Source organism: Phaenicophaeus curvirostris, chromosome 13, assembly GCF_032191515.1.
Source record: "Phaenicophaeus curvirostris isolate KB17595 chromosome 13, BPBGC_Pcur_1.0, whole genome shotgun sequence".
Taxonomy (NCBI): Eukaryota; Metazoa; Chordata; class Aves; order Cuculiformes; family Cuculidae; genus Phaenicophaeus; species Phaenicophaeus curvirostris.
The window spans coordinates 21594404-21611090 of record NC_091404.1 but is presented as its reverse complement, the minus strand read 5'-3'; the positions used below and the strand labels follow the sequence as shown (position 1 = coordinate 21611090).

At 48.9% G+C, this 16687-nt stretch overlaps 1 protein-coding gene across 2 annotated transcripts; it reads right to left on the bottom strand.

Annotated features, from left to right (window-relative positions):
- Window positions 1–1290: 1290 nt before the first annotated feature.
- On the bottom strand, window positions 1291–15714 carry LOC138726187 (heat shock factor protein 3-like). Of its 2 annotated transcripts, XM_069867697.1 has the most exons (13): window positions 15587–15714; window positions 14952–15060; window positions 13243–13370; window positions 10450–10574; window positions 9545–9620; window positions 8790–8851; window positions 8253–8334; window positions 7848–7981; window positions 6751–6996; window positions 5998–6103; window positions 5383–5448; window positions 4312–4378; window positions 1291–3744 (listed from the first exon to the last, which is right to left on the bottom strand). In XM_069867697.1, exons 1-13 carry the CDS (start codon window positions 15695–15697, stop codon window positions 3413–3415), a joined length of 1644 nt encoding a protein of 547 aa, XP_069723798.1. In that variant the 5' UTR covers window positions 15698–15714; the 3' UTR covers window positions 1291–3412. The 2 variants fall into 2 exon arrangements, with proteins under 2 accessions (XP_069723798.1, XP_069723799.1); XM_069867698.1 differs by lacking the exon at window positions 5383–5448.
- Window positions 15715–16687: the final 973 nt, after the last annotated feature.

Genomic DNA, 16687 nt, shown 5'->3' with positions numbered 1-16687 from the left:
GGTAGTTGGTTCTGCCCAAGAACAATGCTTAAAAGAGTATGTGCATATAGAAATGCTTTCAATACTTGTTATTAATCTTGCTCTAATGCTGACAATGTTCTTGGTATGAGTCTGAATTTGGTTCTTTTCAGGTTACGACATTCTGATCTCTGCTTCCCTAAAGCTGGTGATTTTACTACACATGATTTTCATGCCTTTATTTGGTTAGAAAATCCTTATGTCTTTGTGGTTGTTTATTAGGCTTGGCCAAGACAATTGCCTGTTCCATCAATTCCTTACCATCTACTCTGTTTGCAGTGGTACCTGTAACTAAAGAGGACATCTAACTAGCTTGAGGTCTAAATGCTGCTGAAAACATCCTGCTTGATAAAACTGAGAAAAAGGCTCAACAGAGACCTGGGGACCTGATTTCATGTCCTCCTCCCTCGTAGCCCTATATTCCTCGTCAGAAATTTTCCGTGAGATGCAACTTCCATCTGCAGCTGCTGAGATAGGGAGAAGCTGGAAAAGCTTGTGTGGGTTGCAGTGTTCACAAGAATTGTTATGGAGCAGGAGCTGCTATGCCAGCATCTGGCAGTCGTTGGCAAAGCCACTGCTATGAGGCTGTGCCTGGACTTTGCCACAGGAGGTGTATGTCACAAGTTATGGGAAACACCAGGAATCCTGGGCCTTTCCCACTGCCTCTGTGTGAGGCCGCAGCCAGGGAGAATCATAGAGCATGGCTGAAATCCATTGGCAAACAGCAGGGGAGAAATGAGGGTAATGGCTCCAGAACTGGATTGTTGGTTTCAGTAATGGTTTTTGCTACTGTGCTGTTACCTGTTTATTATAGACAAAATAGAGGGAGATGGAAGAATGGAAGGGGAGGGAAAGGCAAGTGAGTACATTGAGTGTCTCTGTGAAGGAAAATACTCCAGCTCTGGGAACAAAGACAACTACAAATGAAAAGCCCTTGTGAATCTTATTTTCAACAGGTAACAGAAGAACAGAGTATCCTCAGCTGGACTCTAATAAGCTCAATGCCATTTCCTCCTCCAGGAATTTTGTACAGAGTCCCCGTGCCTGCTCCAGACCATTAGAGGGGACAGAAGCTCCTAAGCCTTAGCAGAGCAGCTGAGGGCATCCAGAGTTCTCCATTACCTTAGTGGTAACGGAGACCCAGCCACGGCTGCAGGATGAGATCCCTGGAGGGACTCCCTACAGCTCTTCTCTAGAAAAGTCAGTAAAGAGGGTCAGGAAGTGTTGGCACACAGGAACAGATGCAGAAAGAACGTACAAGAGACACAGCAACGCTTTTGCAACTCTTGAGTTTAATTACTTCAGCATGTTGTTTTCTCTTGCTCTTCTGCCTTCCCCTTCCCATCGCGACGGGTCTTAGGAAACTTGCATAAACACGCACTTTTCCTAGACCAGTAGACACACCAGAGAGATTCACAAGTGTTTATCTGCAGTCCTCTTAAGCCTTGCTTCCCTAAGTCTTGAAGGGAGAAAGTGCATCAAAAACACCTCTGCGATCAGATCAGCTGTCTGCTGGTGAGACACACTGTGAGGGAAGAGCACGACAGTGCCCCGCCATGGGAACTACACTGCAGTCGAACCTGTCAGGGATGCTGAGCCTCCCAGAGAACAGTGCAGTCTACACTGCACTCTCAGAGCAGCACAGCAGAAAAGTCTGGTTTTCACTGCTTCGTTCTGCAAAACTGAGGCCTTTGTGAAGAAATGAAAACAAAGTCAAGCCCCAGGCAGACACACAACACACTCGTTCTCCCCTCTTCCTGTAGCTCAACAACAACTTGAGACTGTTCAGCCCTTTGTCCCAAGAAGTAAAGCCAAGGAAAACCTAGGAAAGGCTAGGATACGACACACACAGCAAAAGGCAATCCAAGAGACACAAACAGGACAGAAGACAAGGTAAAGAACAGTTCTGGAAGCTTGGGAATAAGAGGACACATGTACACTCCCTCAGCAGTGAGATCCTCCTCTGAGCCCAACAGATCTGACAAGGCAGCACAAATCCAATTGGGCAGGGCCAGCAAAAGCTTGCGTTACCCAGCAGGCTTCAGAACACCAGACTGACATGGATTCTTGAGTATGTCGGATGTCAAACCTTACAAGGTGAGGAACTTTGGAGAGAACAAAGCTTGCAGGCAGCCTGAATTCCTAAAACTGACAAGTTTCCAAGTGATGGCACTGGTGGGAAATACCCTGCAGTGTTTCACAGTGGGGTTTCTGCCTGCCTCCAGGCCTCTTCAGCCCCAACGGCCTGGGATCCCCACCACAGGTCTTGGGTTTGAGGGGGTAGAGCAGACTGTCACACACCTGGTCTCAGCGGAGGAGAACCTGCTATTCTGCTGATACCAGGGCTGGTGTCCACATTGCACCTGCTCACGGGAGTCAATAAAACACTGCAAAAAGGAATCCAGGAGAAGAGGTTTTTGATTAAGCATTGTTTTTTGTAATTCGCTGTCAAAGGGCTCAAATGGATCCAGGTAATTTAGCTCTACGATTCCACAGGCAGAAAAGTGCAGGCAGAAGTCCCATGTTCATGTAGGGTCAGGGAAACAAGTACCTGCTGCAAGCACGGGAGAAACCTTAACATAACACTCTGTGTCAATGTCAGTTACCCCACGACTCTTTTCCCTACTAACTCATGTTAAGGCAAGTTGCCGGACTTCGCTAGATGTGAACCACAATTTTTGGGGACACACAGCCTGTGAGCAAGGTGCGAGTGGCCTGAGGAGAAGTGCCATGCAATGTGCATGAGAAACCAGCATTACGCAGCGTGGCAAGCGCTTCCTACCACAACACCTACAATTCGTGGCAATGGAGGCGTGATAGCATGTTAAAAAGTAATATTCCACAGTTAAAATGTAATTTTCCATAGGAAAAATGTTCCCTGTACCTAGGAGCAAATCTAGGAGTACAAAAGTGACCTAAGCAGATGCAAACAGTTGTAGCCACAAGCTACCAAAAAAACAATAATCTCAATTTAAAGCCAGCATTTAAAGAAACCTTAGTTCCAAACAGCAGAGATTGAAACAGGCTCTCAGGAAGAGGAAAACCCACGTTTAAAATATCACACAGCACATCACTACCTAGCTAAAAAAACAACAGAAAAATCCAGCCAAACTTTACAAACAAGATACAAACAGATTTCCTTTTGCAATAAGGATATTGGATATAAAAGTTAGGGAATACGCTGCTGCATGGTTACAGGGAGGCTGCTCTTCCCCTCCGCCCAGTGTCTTCGCTCTGCCTAGCTCTTGTTTTCAGTTTTTCCAGATGTGCTCTTGGCTTGCAGGAAGAGCCCTTTCTGCCCAGGACACAGGCGAGGAGAGGTCAAACTCCTTCCTGATCCATTTCTTTGTTGCCTATTTCATGTTGCTAAGCCAGTGATGGATATGATGTGAGTTCAAGAAGTTTCTATCTCGGAGGCCTCTTCTATGAAGTTAGCAACAGGACTGAGAAGCAAGAGTGGAAACAGTTTATACTCTCCATTTGCATCTTCTGAGAGGAGAGGGGGATCACCCATTCCCAGAGCATCCAGATGCTCAGCATGGCTTGCTGGAGCTGCTAGTGGCAAGACAGTTTCACTCTCTGAAGGCAGATGAAGAGCAGGTTTCTCCTCCAAGGCAGGCAGCAGGAGGTCCTTTGGATCCTCCGTCTTCCCTGCAGCTTCACTGGAAGGAAGCTCTTCGAATAAGGAGAGCAGAGGGTTGGCCCGGTATTGTATCAGCTGCATATCTGGGGGGAAACAGACAGTTTGAATGCCCAGCTCCTGTGCCCTAAGTCAAGGCACTTACTCAACATGAGGAAAACTCGGGTGGCTGCTTCAGAGCTTGGTTTGCTACAGCAAACCAGGCATCAGAGCTCTGACAGAGTACAGCTACTGCTGCAAGGGGAGCTGTGGCTCCCACAGCAGCTCAGACCAGGATCTCTGCACACTTCCAGCCCCTAACACTCACGGCATGCAATGGCAGCACTGCAGCAGGAAAATGAGCAGCGCTGCATCTGCGGGGGTCGCAGCCTGGGTAGGAATCACTTCCACCAGGACACCTGCAGTCCTGCTCCCTGCTGCAACTCTGCCGCGTGTAAGACAAAGGGAACAGTTAATACCAACACGGAGCACAGAATGGGGCCCCCTGGGACTGAGGCATGGCTCCAACATCAGCGACACACCCCAGTCTTCAGAAAAATGCTAAACCCAGAACGACCCACACAAACTATATGACAGGCTACAAAAATTCCATTTCAACACACAGTTTTGCAACAGTCTGGAACTGCCACAGCTCTCAGTTTCTTCCTGCCCACCTTTGCTTCCTGTGGTTTCTCGCTCGCTCACTCCCAGATCTTCAGTGCTCTCTGCCAAGCTTGCGATCTGAAGCAGAAGGAACAGAGGAGAAGGCAGAATGCTTAACAGCAACAACTAAGCCCAAGACTTCACTGACTGGTCAACAAAACTAGAGGTTAAAGGAGGGATACCTTCCAAACCAGATGCCCTATTACATGTTCTGTCTTGTTGGAGGAACGCTGTTAAAAGTGGTTTCATCAATAAAGTTTTGCAAGCACTGCTTGAACATGGCCGTATTTTACCTCAATTGTGGTCTAAGCTCTTATGATTGGGAAGACCTAATTTATTATTTTAGAACTACAAAATAAATGACACTTGCAAGGTTTTTTTTAACATGAGTCAGTTTTAGGAACTGGATCAAGAGAAGTAAATTTGCACTGAACTTTTGTATGTCCTCTCCAGAAATTCCATGCAGCCTTGTTCAGAATGCAGTATATTGCAGTCGAGTTTTTATTTAGTCCTTTTTCTTCTGTCTTCAGAGAGCCTGAAGATGGAATCTCATCTGAGCTGTAACCCCAGACCTAGTTGTTACCTGACTGAAGGACCTCATGGGAAGCCCTGAGGCTAGAAGAAACACCAAGAACCTGTTCTCACACACTTGGACCACAAAAGAGAAGATACTCTGGCCTCCCCTTTCTAAACAGAACGTACAGAAGTGACAGCCAGGAATAAAACATGTCCTCAATCAGACAGCTGATTCAACAGACACCAGTTTGTTTTGCTCTTCCTTATCTTCTTAGGTGTATTCAGAAAGCGAAGAACATGATATTCAAAGCAAAGCAGCAGCCTAAATTAGCCCACTGCGTGCATCACTTCAGTTAGGAACGCAAGGCTTGGCATTCAAGGAACTCTCTTGAACTCCTGTACACCAGCAGCGACAATTGGGAACACTGAGTCAGCAGGATAAGGTAAAATGGCAATTTTGTCCTGCATTCTCAATTCAGTCTCTGCCCTCACACTGCATCAGGCAAAATTTAGCTTTCAACATGGCATTAACCCTCCCCCATCATAGAAGCAACTATTACTCTTACATTTTCCATACCAGGCGAAGCTTCCATCAAGCCCATATCCAGGGCTGGCAGCTCAGGATTAAGTGTCTGAAAATAAAAAACAGACCATGTGTCATACAATGGGGTTCTGAAAACCCACCTTCCGAGGGCAGCTGAAAAGACAGTGGGTCCAGCACCATGCTCTCCCCATGGACATGCAGGGAAGGCAGGGCTTCTGCAGGCCAAGGGCAACATGCTTCCAACCTGCCACTGGAACCAGAGCCCACAGAAGAAGAAAGGGATACTATATTCCCAGTGACGTCACGCATATTGCCGAGTTTCATTCCTTTTCATAATGCATCATCAAACACATCCTCAGGATGTGATGATGTGACAAATGTGTGAGAATAACATCCATTTTTTTCCTTTATTTTTCTTCCTTAAGTTTTGTGTAACAGAAATACCACATGAACTGAAAAGGCTCCCAACATTATCTTGTGCACTGCTAGACTCCTAAAACGACAATGCATCATTCTATCTGCAACTATTTGCTTTCCAGGGTTTCCCTCCTCTTACCCTTTACAATGTGGGATAAACCAGTAAAATTTCATAAACAACTTTGTCAGTGTTCTTCAGAAATAGTGAAAAGACACTCACATCGCTGAATGCTTCCGAGCCAAAGTTATACTGCTTCCCAGATAACATTGCTTGAAGTTCTTCAAGGCTGGCATCAATACAATTGAGAAAATCCTGGATTTCCTCTCTAGAAAGACAAAATTATACATTCCTGTAAGAAGCAGCCAGCAGCGAGGGCCTTGTTCTTAGCACAAGGCAGGCTGCTCTCAGTCCAGAACAGCTTAGTGCTGCAAGACTGGAACTGTGCACCCATATCACTCTTCATGGCCCAACTCTTTGTAGGATACCCTGGCCCCGTGGTTCTGATCTGACAGTGCACAAAGGAAACGGATCTCACAGAAACAAGGGGCAAAGAACAGAAGCAATGGTGAAGCAACATCAAGGTGGCAGTGACACAAATCCCTACCCAGTTCACAGACACAGAGCAGGGTATGGGGCCCCAATCTGCCCTCCCCTGAACTGCCTGGCAGCACAGGGCAGTGCCAGCAGCTGGTGACAGAAGGGCCAATGTGACAGACAGACCTCTCCGGTCCTCACTGACACGTCGGGAGTCAGGCACACATCAGAGAGGTGACAAACAGATTGCCCTGCTCTTAGCGTAGGATGCTAACATTCATCTCTTTCAAGATCTACTACCAAAGGGGCAGGATATGCAGTTCATCAACAACACTTCAAAACTGAATTCACTCTGTTCTGCTAAACACATCCTCTAGAACTTCAACAAGATCCCACAAGATGACAACAGCATAACAGTTTCCAGAAACGAGTTAATACCTGTCCAGCAAAGGATCATTTTGGCTTCCAGAGTTGTTCTCATTCAAGATGGAGTCAATCACTGACGCAGGGTCTTCTGGAGCACTGGGCTGTGCAGTATGAAGTTCCACTGCAGCGTTCCCCATTTCACTGGATTTGGGGATGTCACTGACATGAAATGGTGGGATAGGTTCTGCACAATCCAGCTGGTCTGGCTGCGATACTTGGCAAACAGGTAAGCTAGGATCCAAAGCTGCCTGCGTCTCTCTAAAATACAACCCAAAGAGAAACAACACACAGGAGCATTCATCAACTGTATGGCCGCTTGTTTCAGGTTGAGTACCTCAAATCTTAACACCTAATAAGGCCAAGCCAGTCAAGGGTTCGAACAACAAACTGGTCTTTACAAAAAGAAGAAAAGTACTTTCCTAAAGGCAGATGAACAATCTTTTATTACAGCTGACACACAGAGCATCTATGGGAGCAAAACACCCCTTCTGCCAGGCCAAGAGTGGCAAAATAACATACGGAAACTAGGCAGGAGGGGAAGCCCTAACATTGTGTCTCTGAGAATAAAAGATTCCAAATTGGTCCACATTACACTCTGGATATTAACAACTAAATGGGTTTTCACCAGAATCTGATGCCACACAAAAGAATGTCTTCCCTTCAGTTATGCTAAGCGTAACACTAACAAGAGTAGTACTGAATCTGGAGATAGAACTATAAATTTTGGATCATTCATTAGTAACCTGTACGCATTTTGGAACGTTCATTAATAACCTGTGTATGCATTCAGGTCCCTATTCAGCTGAAAAGTAAACTGGGTGCTTAACTGTTGAACCGACAGAAAAGCATCAGCAAATTAAGCTTCAAGTGCCAATTGGCTTGGTTGGCCTTCAGGCACTCCTGGAGGGACATGAGCTCTTAAAAAGCTTTGCTGACCCTGACTTATGCTACATGCTGTCAAAAAGACAAGTCTACGAACAGGTCTGCCACGCACAAAACAGAGGGAGAGTTCAGAGAGGCTGTTTCCCAGAATCTATATGGATCACCTGTGCTAACCACTACCCAGTTAACTCCCTAAGCATAAATACTTACACAGCCTTCAAACGTACCTGGCTCTGTTGCTTGTGTGTGCGACAGCAAGGAGACCATCAGTGGCATTTTCCAGGGTATCAGTGATATCTCGAATGATGAGACCGGTACCATTTCCATCCTCATCGCCTCCATTATGTTCAGAGAAAGCCATCTGCAGGATACAGCAAACAGAATGACTGACACAGAAGTTCCAACTTCCTTTGCTGTTGAAGCTCCATCCCTCTTGCAGCTTCTCCCTCCTGTTCAGATTTCATTTTTGACTGGTTGCACTGATCTGCATGATTTTACAGACAGAGCAGTGCTTTAGAGCTGCCCATTTCAACACAGAGAAGATCCAAGCATAAGATGAGGGCATTAACAACTACAAGGAAGATGGTGAGATCACTGTATCCCACCCCGTCTCTTTCCCTGGGGAGCCTTACCGCCTGGCCGCTCTCCACAGGAATGCGGACGTACTGACGACTGTATTTGGAGGGTGAAGCACCTGCAGCGTCTGTCAGAGACCTGAGACAGAACATGGCTTTAGCACCTAGTTCTGCAGTAAAGAGCTGTACTGACACCAAATACATGTAGTAATGGTACGAACAATAGTTCCCCAACTTCTGAGGAAACTGGCGTATGGAATTGTTATTCAGTAAGCGCGCTACAGCCAGGCTACATTCTGAATGGGCCTTGTGTTTTGAATAAGTCACATTTGTACATTTGGAAGTTACTGTTTCTGATTACCGCGCCCTTTGACATTTAAAACATACATCCTCTCCTCACACATATTTTTAGTGAGAAACAAGAAAACATTTTTATTTCATGCTTTATTCAACTCCCAACAGCTTTCTCAAGTCTGAATATACAAGGGATAAAGATATCCTTCACATACTTAACGAAAAGTATCTTGCATCTGGGAGCTGATTTATCCCTACAGTTCACATTTGATGCCAATTTGTGACCCATCCAGTAATTACCTTTTTCTTTTGACCCCAACAATATAATTTCCTTGCATCAAACTTAGTATAAATTGAAGAATCTAAACAGGAAAAGAAAAAACAAGTGGTCAGCACAGCAATCCTAACAATAAATCATTAATTCAGATTTTACTACAAAATTATGTGACTAAAATTAACAAGTAAATTAAAAATCTATTTGTGTTCATGTCTTAAAAACCAAAACAATAGTTACAAATGGCACAGAAAAATCAACCCCCTTGGACAGGTTCGGGATTTTATAACATGTAATAGACCACTGCATGTCACTGGAGGACTGCAGACCAGAAACAGCTGAAGGATAAACCAGAAAACTTTGCTCCAGTGCAGAAGCTCCTATAGTTTCTGGGCTCCAAGTTGACTTCTTGAGTGGTCTAAGTCTGCGTTGGTCCAAGATCTTTCCCAGCCTGCATTCCGTGTGCCTGCAATCCCTTGCGTTAAGCTCCTGTTACCACACACTGCCTCCAGCCCCACATTGACCCCAGGTCAGTTTATAAGAGTTACTGAAATTTCAAACACACTGAAATCTTTCTAACTACAATTTTTCCCTAGCATTTTGCTCATGGTTCTTCGCTGCTCTGTTGCTGGAACACTCGAGAACTGTGAGCATTTCCTTTATGCTGTGTTAATGTAGCCTGTTCAGTTCTGTGTCACTGATCATTCTACTTGAGCAAAGAGCGCCATTGGGTGTCACAGAGGAGGAGTGAGGGTGGTGGCACTGGGTGCTGCAGTGGTACCTTAGACAGCAGCTTCTGTTGTTGGCTGTGCTTTTGCCTCAGAACTGCCACTTCTTTCCATAGGGCTTTATTTTCTCTGCAACGCACAAAAAAAAGCAGAAGACAGAGGATGAACAGTTTACTTTATACACTTTAGTCTTAGAGCTTTTGAACTCTCACAGTACCTTGCAGGACCAATGGCAACGTCCCTACCATGGATAACTAGCAATTGGTTAATCTGATCCACCAGCATCAACTCTGGGTTAAATTAACTTAATGGAGCAAACACTCACTAGAAGGACACTATTATCCTCTGCTGCTCCACCAGTGATTCTCACCTGAAGCATTCCTTCAAAGCCTTAGAATAAAGACTGCTTGGAAACAGGCCGAGTGTAACACAGACTGCCCTGGAACAGTTTCAAAGTTGTGTCTGGGGCTGTTTGTGTTTGGTTGCCTTTTCTAAAGGAAAAGAGGGAGTGTAGTGAAGGAATCTCCTGAGCCTTGGTTGATACCTGATGGCCAATATCCTGAATGAACTACCAGCGCCTACGCAAAAAGGATCTGAGGGAGCAGAAATAAGGATGTGCAAAGTCCGCTTCCAATTAGAAAGAAAACCAAACACCAGTTCTCCCTCCCTCACAGCATGTAACTCTGTGTTTAGAGAAATAAATGCTCCAAAACTACTGCAGGTTATGGCAACTAACGTGAAATGTCAAGGCAGACGAGAAACTCCCAGCCTTAATCTTTGTTTGGTTACTGGGTTATGAAACCAAGATGGATTTAGAATGTTGTGGGGGGTAGAATGGAGATTATTAGAAAAACACAGCTTCACCTGCTCCCAGCTCAAATGAAACCCACATTGAGAGCCAAGCTCTGTTAGCTATAAGCAACATTCAACATAAGTGCCTCGAACAGATGGAGCCTACCTCTTCATGTTAGCCAGCCTGACATCCATGTTGTTCTGCTGCTCTCTCATTTCCTGGACTTCTGTGAGTACTTTGTGCAAGTCCTCTGTGCAGACCTTGAGATCCTCAGTTCTTACTGCAGAGACCTGAAATAGGACCAGGTTATACGTGCTTTACTGTAAACAACGCCTGTGTGCTCCTTTCCACAGGAACAGTGCAGTCTGGCTGCAGAGCAGGTACAAACTCCACTAAATGATCAGGTAACACCACTAGAACACTTATGTATCACAAACCACCACACTTACTGTAGACAACAGTTCTCAGGGTAGTCTCAATGTATGAAAATCCCACACATCATTGAAAAATTGAGAAAACACTTTGTACTTGTAGACAGCAGATACACCATTGTGATTCATGATAAAAACTGGCTTTCCCTAGGTGCTTCTCCAGCAGGCCTGGTGACAGCTTGCCCTCTAGTGTTTACAAGGAAGGCACTGGCTGACACCAAACCAGAACTGATGGCACAGTAAGAACAAGATGATTGTATTCCTTTTAGGTGTGGATACATCTGCCAGCATGGGAGGAACAAAATTCCACTAAGTTACATGGAGGGCGGGGGCATCTGATTAGACGCACCCTTCCTACTCAATTTGAAAACTTATCCCACACCACCCAAGCTGCAATTCCTATATTGGTGTCTCCTCTGTCACTTCTCTGCTCAGTAACGTTACAAAATTATGGAGACTTGTCTCCAGAAAGTCAGAGTCCAAACTACTCTTCTGCCTGCAGCAGAGTCCATGAATGCCACCTCTTCAAACAGTGGAAGTGTCATGAAGAAGCAAAAAGCTCACTCTCTCTTCCCCACACTTCCATATACAGTGTTTTCCAATTCCTTCAGCAGCTCTCGTTGTGCCAGGGGCACTGATGGCTAACATGCAATACAGATGGGTCTGGTACTTCATGTGTCAATGACGTGGCAGGTTTTGTGGGCATTTAGATAAATGCAGACAAAAAAATGACCAAAATGGAGTCACACATATAACCACCAGATGTCCCTGCCAGCCTATGGCACGCTGTGAACTCTCCTATTACACTACAGAATGCCAAGAGGGAGGTGAAAGCATCTGGGATCAACCTGCTCAAGTGCTAAAGAACCTTCACGCAGGCTGGCTCACAGATCCCTTTTATTCAAAGGAGAACGGGATGGGCAGAAATCAGCGTGCAGTGCTATAAAATAACATCCCATCACTGTGTGACGAAACAGAACACAGCTGTTCTGTAATCACACCACAGAAATAACTAGTGACCTTCTGAACATAATCCTGGGCTGCAGGGGATGGACTGGATGCCCTGACAGTTCTCCTCTCCTTCACTTGCAGATGCCTCACTACCCATTACAGATAACACCTTATGCTAAGCTACATGGGCTGGATCCCAGGTGGAATTCATAGCTGTCTGATTTCTCTTAAGCACCCCACCTCTCCATGTGAATCGGTCCCAGAGATGCTGGAAATCTCAAACGCAGTCAGCCTGCCTCTAAACAACGACCCGAACTCAAACATCCTGCCCAAGTATCTGGAATTGCTTTCCTCAGAGTCTTTAACCAGGTAACATGGGTGTCGAGAATGAACCGCACCAGCAAAGCCAACACTGAAAGGCAGTACATAAAGGAAGTCCAGCATTCCAACCTCCCTTCCTGCCAGAGGCTTGAAACCCAGTTTACCACAAGTATAGAAAGACGACTCTATTCCAGGCAGCAAAACAGCAGGAAAAATTAACAGGCATTCCACAAAAAAATCACAGCCTTTTCCTGTGTGACAAAGACTGTGTGTCACCAGCCCATCCCCGTCTCACACGCATGTCCCTGGCACTAACAACAGCTTTTGTCTTTTTGTCTGAGCACTCACTCCACCCAGCACCATGCTCCTGGCATATGTGGTGCTGTAAGCAGTGCGGCAGGCTGGTGGCCCAGCACACCAGCCAGGGCTGCCAGCCAAGCCCAGCGAGCAACTGCAGCGCCTGGGAAGGGCCCAGAGTCACAACAGCCATGTTTAATCGACTGTGACTGCAAGCGGAGGCAATGCAGTGGAGAATCGATCCAAATGCAATTGTGACTTGTGAGCCTGCCCTCTGCTTTTATTGACCCAGGCGATCCAGTTGCCACATTATGACATTCCGAAGAAAAGATTCTGCAGTTCAAATGCCAACATGATGTATCACGGCACTCTCTTTCTCTGGCAGCCAGGATATTATAGGCTGTAATGTGCCAATAGAGGGTAAATATCTGTGTGGAAACGTGTTGGGCAAGGCCTGAATGTACAAAAAGGAACTGGAAAGCACCAGTAAAAATGTAGCTTAGGGGCAACATAGTTTTGGAGAAACAATACGATTCACGCAAACTCACCCAAACGAACTGATTACTGATGCCCACTTCACACCAAATGGGAATGCATTTTCTTTTACTTCCTTGACTTTGCGATTCTCTCCAACTCTGCTACAGCTGCGGTAAGCTGAAATTGCATTTATGAACCCTCTGCGGAAAACGAGGTCTAGTTTGACCGCTATGAAGACTTTGGTCCCTCTACGGTGCATGGCTAAAGAGCAGCAGGGTGCATTTTGACTAAGAGCTGGCATGACGAGGCCAAGCCTAGCATCAGTCTGGCACCCAGGAAGGAGTTACAATAGCTTGCTGATGCACAGTCCTGGTTCACATGGAATTTGTTTGTTGTGAAATGTTTGAGACTGCCAGGAATGGCCTTGATAAACTACTTTTCATACTTAGAAAGGAGAAGCCAACACAAGCTGAGGCTGTACCTTGCGCTTAATGTTTTCCAGTAAGTGCGCCTTGCCTTGCTTGAAGAAAGGATGCTGGAACTCAATGACAGAGCTCTTCTCTACTGTGATCATACCATTCTCCAGAGCAATCACCTTCCTGAAGCCATCTGTGGAGAGGGACAAACAAAGCCACTTCTTTCAGTGCAAAGGTGACTGGTACAACATGTATCTAAAGAAAATCATGGCTACTGAAATACTGACAGCACTGCAGTTACTGGAGGCAGAAACTACACAAAGCAGCGAAAGCAGCTTTTCCCTGGTGCTCGGTGATCTGACTGCTCTCATCTTCGTGGCTGGAGAAGAGGTCCCCTGTACCATTAAACAACCCTGCAGGCTGTATCTGCAGCATGCACACAGAGGCCAGCCAATGCCCGCAGGCAAGGCAGCGAGGTCCAAATAACCAGAGTTACAGAGAAATGAGATTCATGAGGACAGCTCTTGTTCCAGGGGAAACAGCAGGATAGTGCACCTTCCCTTTCATGGCAAATGCTCTTGGGTACCACCAGGCTCTACAGAATAATGCAAGGCAGGGAAATTGGTTCAAACACACACACACAGAGGACTTCCTCCATGCCAGACTGGTGGCATGAAACAAGACACAGCCACCACTGTTTCCGTCACCGCTTCAAGCACCACAGGGCAGATGCAAACCTGAGCTGACAGAATGACCCACGTCTCTCTCCAGGTTTTTAACATCATCAATGCATTCCAGTTTCACTGCTATCACCAGAAAACTAACCTTGAAGCTAGGATAGGCCCATCAGGAAAAGGAGGCTGCCAGTGTACTGCAGGTCCTCAGAAGAATATTTGCATTTTAGCATTGTAGCACATTTTTTCGTTTGCATTATCCTTTGACACTCAAGCGATGGCTTCTCAGCGCTTGTCATGAACAGCGGCATCCACCTGACATCAAGAAGCTGGATATATGCTTCCTCCCTCATGTCTGACAAAATCTAACCGGGCATCAGCTAGAGAGACCAGGGAAACTCACCGGGCAAGGACAGAGTTCCTCCTCGTACTCTGAACAGTTCTAAATAAGGCGACTCTCTTCTGTGCAGCTTGCACATTCACTCAGCCCATGAGCTACCCACTGCAAAGCACTCATCTCTGCCACATCGCAGACCCGCACATCGTGCTTTGAACCACCCCTCTTACAGCAGCCACTCTTCCCACACAAGTCATACGTGTGCTAGATAGCGGGTGTTACATAATGCTTATGGGTCAAGCACGGAAAACATAATGGGAAACGTAGACCAGCTTGATCCATCAGCATTAGTAATCTTGTTTCAATGCAGAAATGCAGGCAAGAGCATGACCTAGGCAGGTTTATTTGTACACTGGATGCAGGAGCACAGATATGGCCTGTGCTCCTCCAGGTTTGCTGTTGCTGAAATCATTAAAAATGCTACTGGAGCCCAGCAAACCCTCCTTGGGCTTCAGGAGCCAGCACATGACACAATGCTTTTATGGTCACTGCTCAAAAGGACTCAGAGCCGAAACAGAGACAGCAGAGACTAAGCAAAGCTCTACTGTTACTTTTCTCTTTTACAAATCAAACTCGAGACTAGAACTTGGGTTTTCAGAGACAAGAGACTCACGAAGGCAACTGGTTTGTTTAAAGAAATCCAAATAGATGCTTAGTAGCAATGAATGTGGTTGAGGGAACAGGCAGAAGAGCCGATGCTTACACATGTTAAGCTGTCGTATGAAGCTGGAGATGTTGTTGTGTTTGAAGTACTTGGGGAGCAGCTCCTTGGCAAACTTCTGCTCATCCAGGATACAAAAGTTCTCGCCATTCTAGGAAACAAGTAGAGGTTACAGTCAGAGAACACGTACGGGCTTCCCGAGGTGTAGCAGTAGGTCAAGACCGCAGAGGGTCCCACGGCCGGGAGGGCAAAGCTCCCGGTGACGAGTTGTGTGCGCGAGCGCTCGGGCCCGTGCTCGGAAGCTGGAATCCCAGCAGCTACAGGGAACGCTCCCGATGGACGAGGGATTGTTTAAAGCCCTGAAGTTTTGATCTTGATCCAATAAAAACAGTTCTAAGCGCCTCCGCTCCTCGCTCGCGTGAGCGCGGCCCCGGCCCCCTCCCTCCCACCGCCCGCGCGGCCCCGGGCCGGGTCCCCCCGGGCTGCGCCCGCCCCGACGAGGCCCGCGGCGGGGAGACCGGCCCGGGGACACCAGGGCGCTAATAATTACCGCCCCGGGCGCCGCTGCCAGCGCGCCGAGCACCCGGGGCGCGCCGGGCCGGGTCGCCAGGCCTCAGCTCCGCCGGTCCGGGTCAGGTCCCCGGTCCCCGCCCGCCGCGCCCTCGCCGCGCCCTCACCGCGCTCCAGCAGATAACGTGGTCGCTGTGCGGGTCCTCCACGAGCGCCCAGAGCTTGGCGAGAAAGCCGGGCACGGCGGGGCCGCCGGGCAGCCCCAAGCCCTCGCGCATCGCTGCGGCCGGGGGCGCGCGCGGCGGCGGCAGCGGCGGCGGCGGCGCGCGGGGCGGGCACGTCACGCGGGGGGCGGGGCCGGCAGCGCGAGGAGCCCGCTGATTGGTGCGCGCGGCTCCGGCCCCGCCCCGCCCCGAGAGCGTGACTCGTGTTGTGCTCCCGGCGGCGCGCGGCCCGTGACGTCACCGAGCGCCGCGAGGCGCCACGCCCCTCCCGGCGGGGAGGGGGCACCGGGATGGGGCGGAGCGGGGCGGGGGCACCGGGTGGGCGGGGAGGAGAGGGGGCACCGGGGCGGGGCGGGGCGGGCTGGGGCAGGTGCGGCGGGGACCGCGGCCGCGCGTGCTTAGCCGGGGCAGTGCAGCCTTTGCCCCGGTGGCGCCCCGGTCCCGCTCCGCAGCTCCACGGTGAGGCTCCCGCCGCACGCGAGGGCCCGCGCTGCCGGGGGACCGGACCCGGCGGCACCTCTGCTCGCGTTCCCGTGCGGCTCCCGGCAGCGGGGGTGCTGCCCCGCCGGCGCCCGAGGGGCCGGGGCGCGGGGCCGGGGTGGGTTTCGCGCCGCCATCGAGGCGTGTCTTTCACAGAGCGGCGCGGGCGGGGGCCGCCCCCTCGCCGGGCGGCGGGATGGAGCTGGGGCCGCCGGGAGCCCCGGCCGGGCTCTCCCAGCCCCGGGGGGGAGCCCCTCGCCTTCCCGGCCTCGTGCGGGCCCGGCGGGGGCGCGGCTCCCCTCGCTCCTTACTTGGAACCCCTGTGCCCCCGCGGGCGGGCTGCGGGCCGGCGGCGGTGGAGGGAGCCCCGCTTCCCAGCACGGAGGGAAAGAGGCTTTTTGTGTGTTGGGAGTCTCGTCTTCTCAGTGTTTGCAATCGGTAGCGCTTGGTTATCGTCGGGTTCTGAGGGCGGCGCAGCCTGTGCGGAAAGCGGGAATGCCGGTCTCGAAGGTACCGAGTGCGTGTCCGGGGCTGGAGCCGAGCCCCGTGTCGCCGTGCCGGGGG

What these genes read in the sequence shown, in the direction of transcription:
- LOC138726187 (XM_069867697.1), bottom strand. Translation starts at nt 15,697, where the DNA reads ATGCGCGAGGGCTTGGGGCTGCCCGGCGGCCCCGCCGTGCCCGGCTTT. An exon ending in AACAGAAGCTGCTGTCTAAG is followed by an intron (nt 8,852 to 9,544) that starts GTACCACTGCAG and finishes TTTCCTGTTTAG; the next exon opens with ATTCTTCAATTTATACTAAG. An exon ending in CTGTGGAGAGCGGCCAGGCG is followed by an intron (nt 7,982 to 8,252) that starts GTAAGGCTCCCC and finishes TGTATCCTGCAG; the next exon opens with ATGGCTTTCTCTGAACATAA.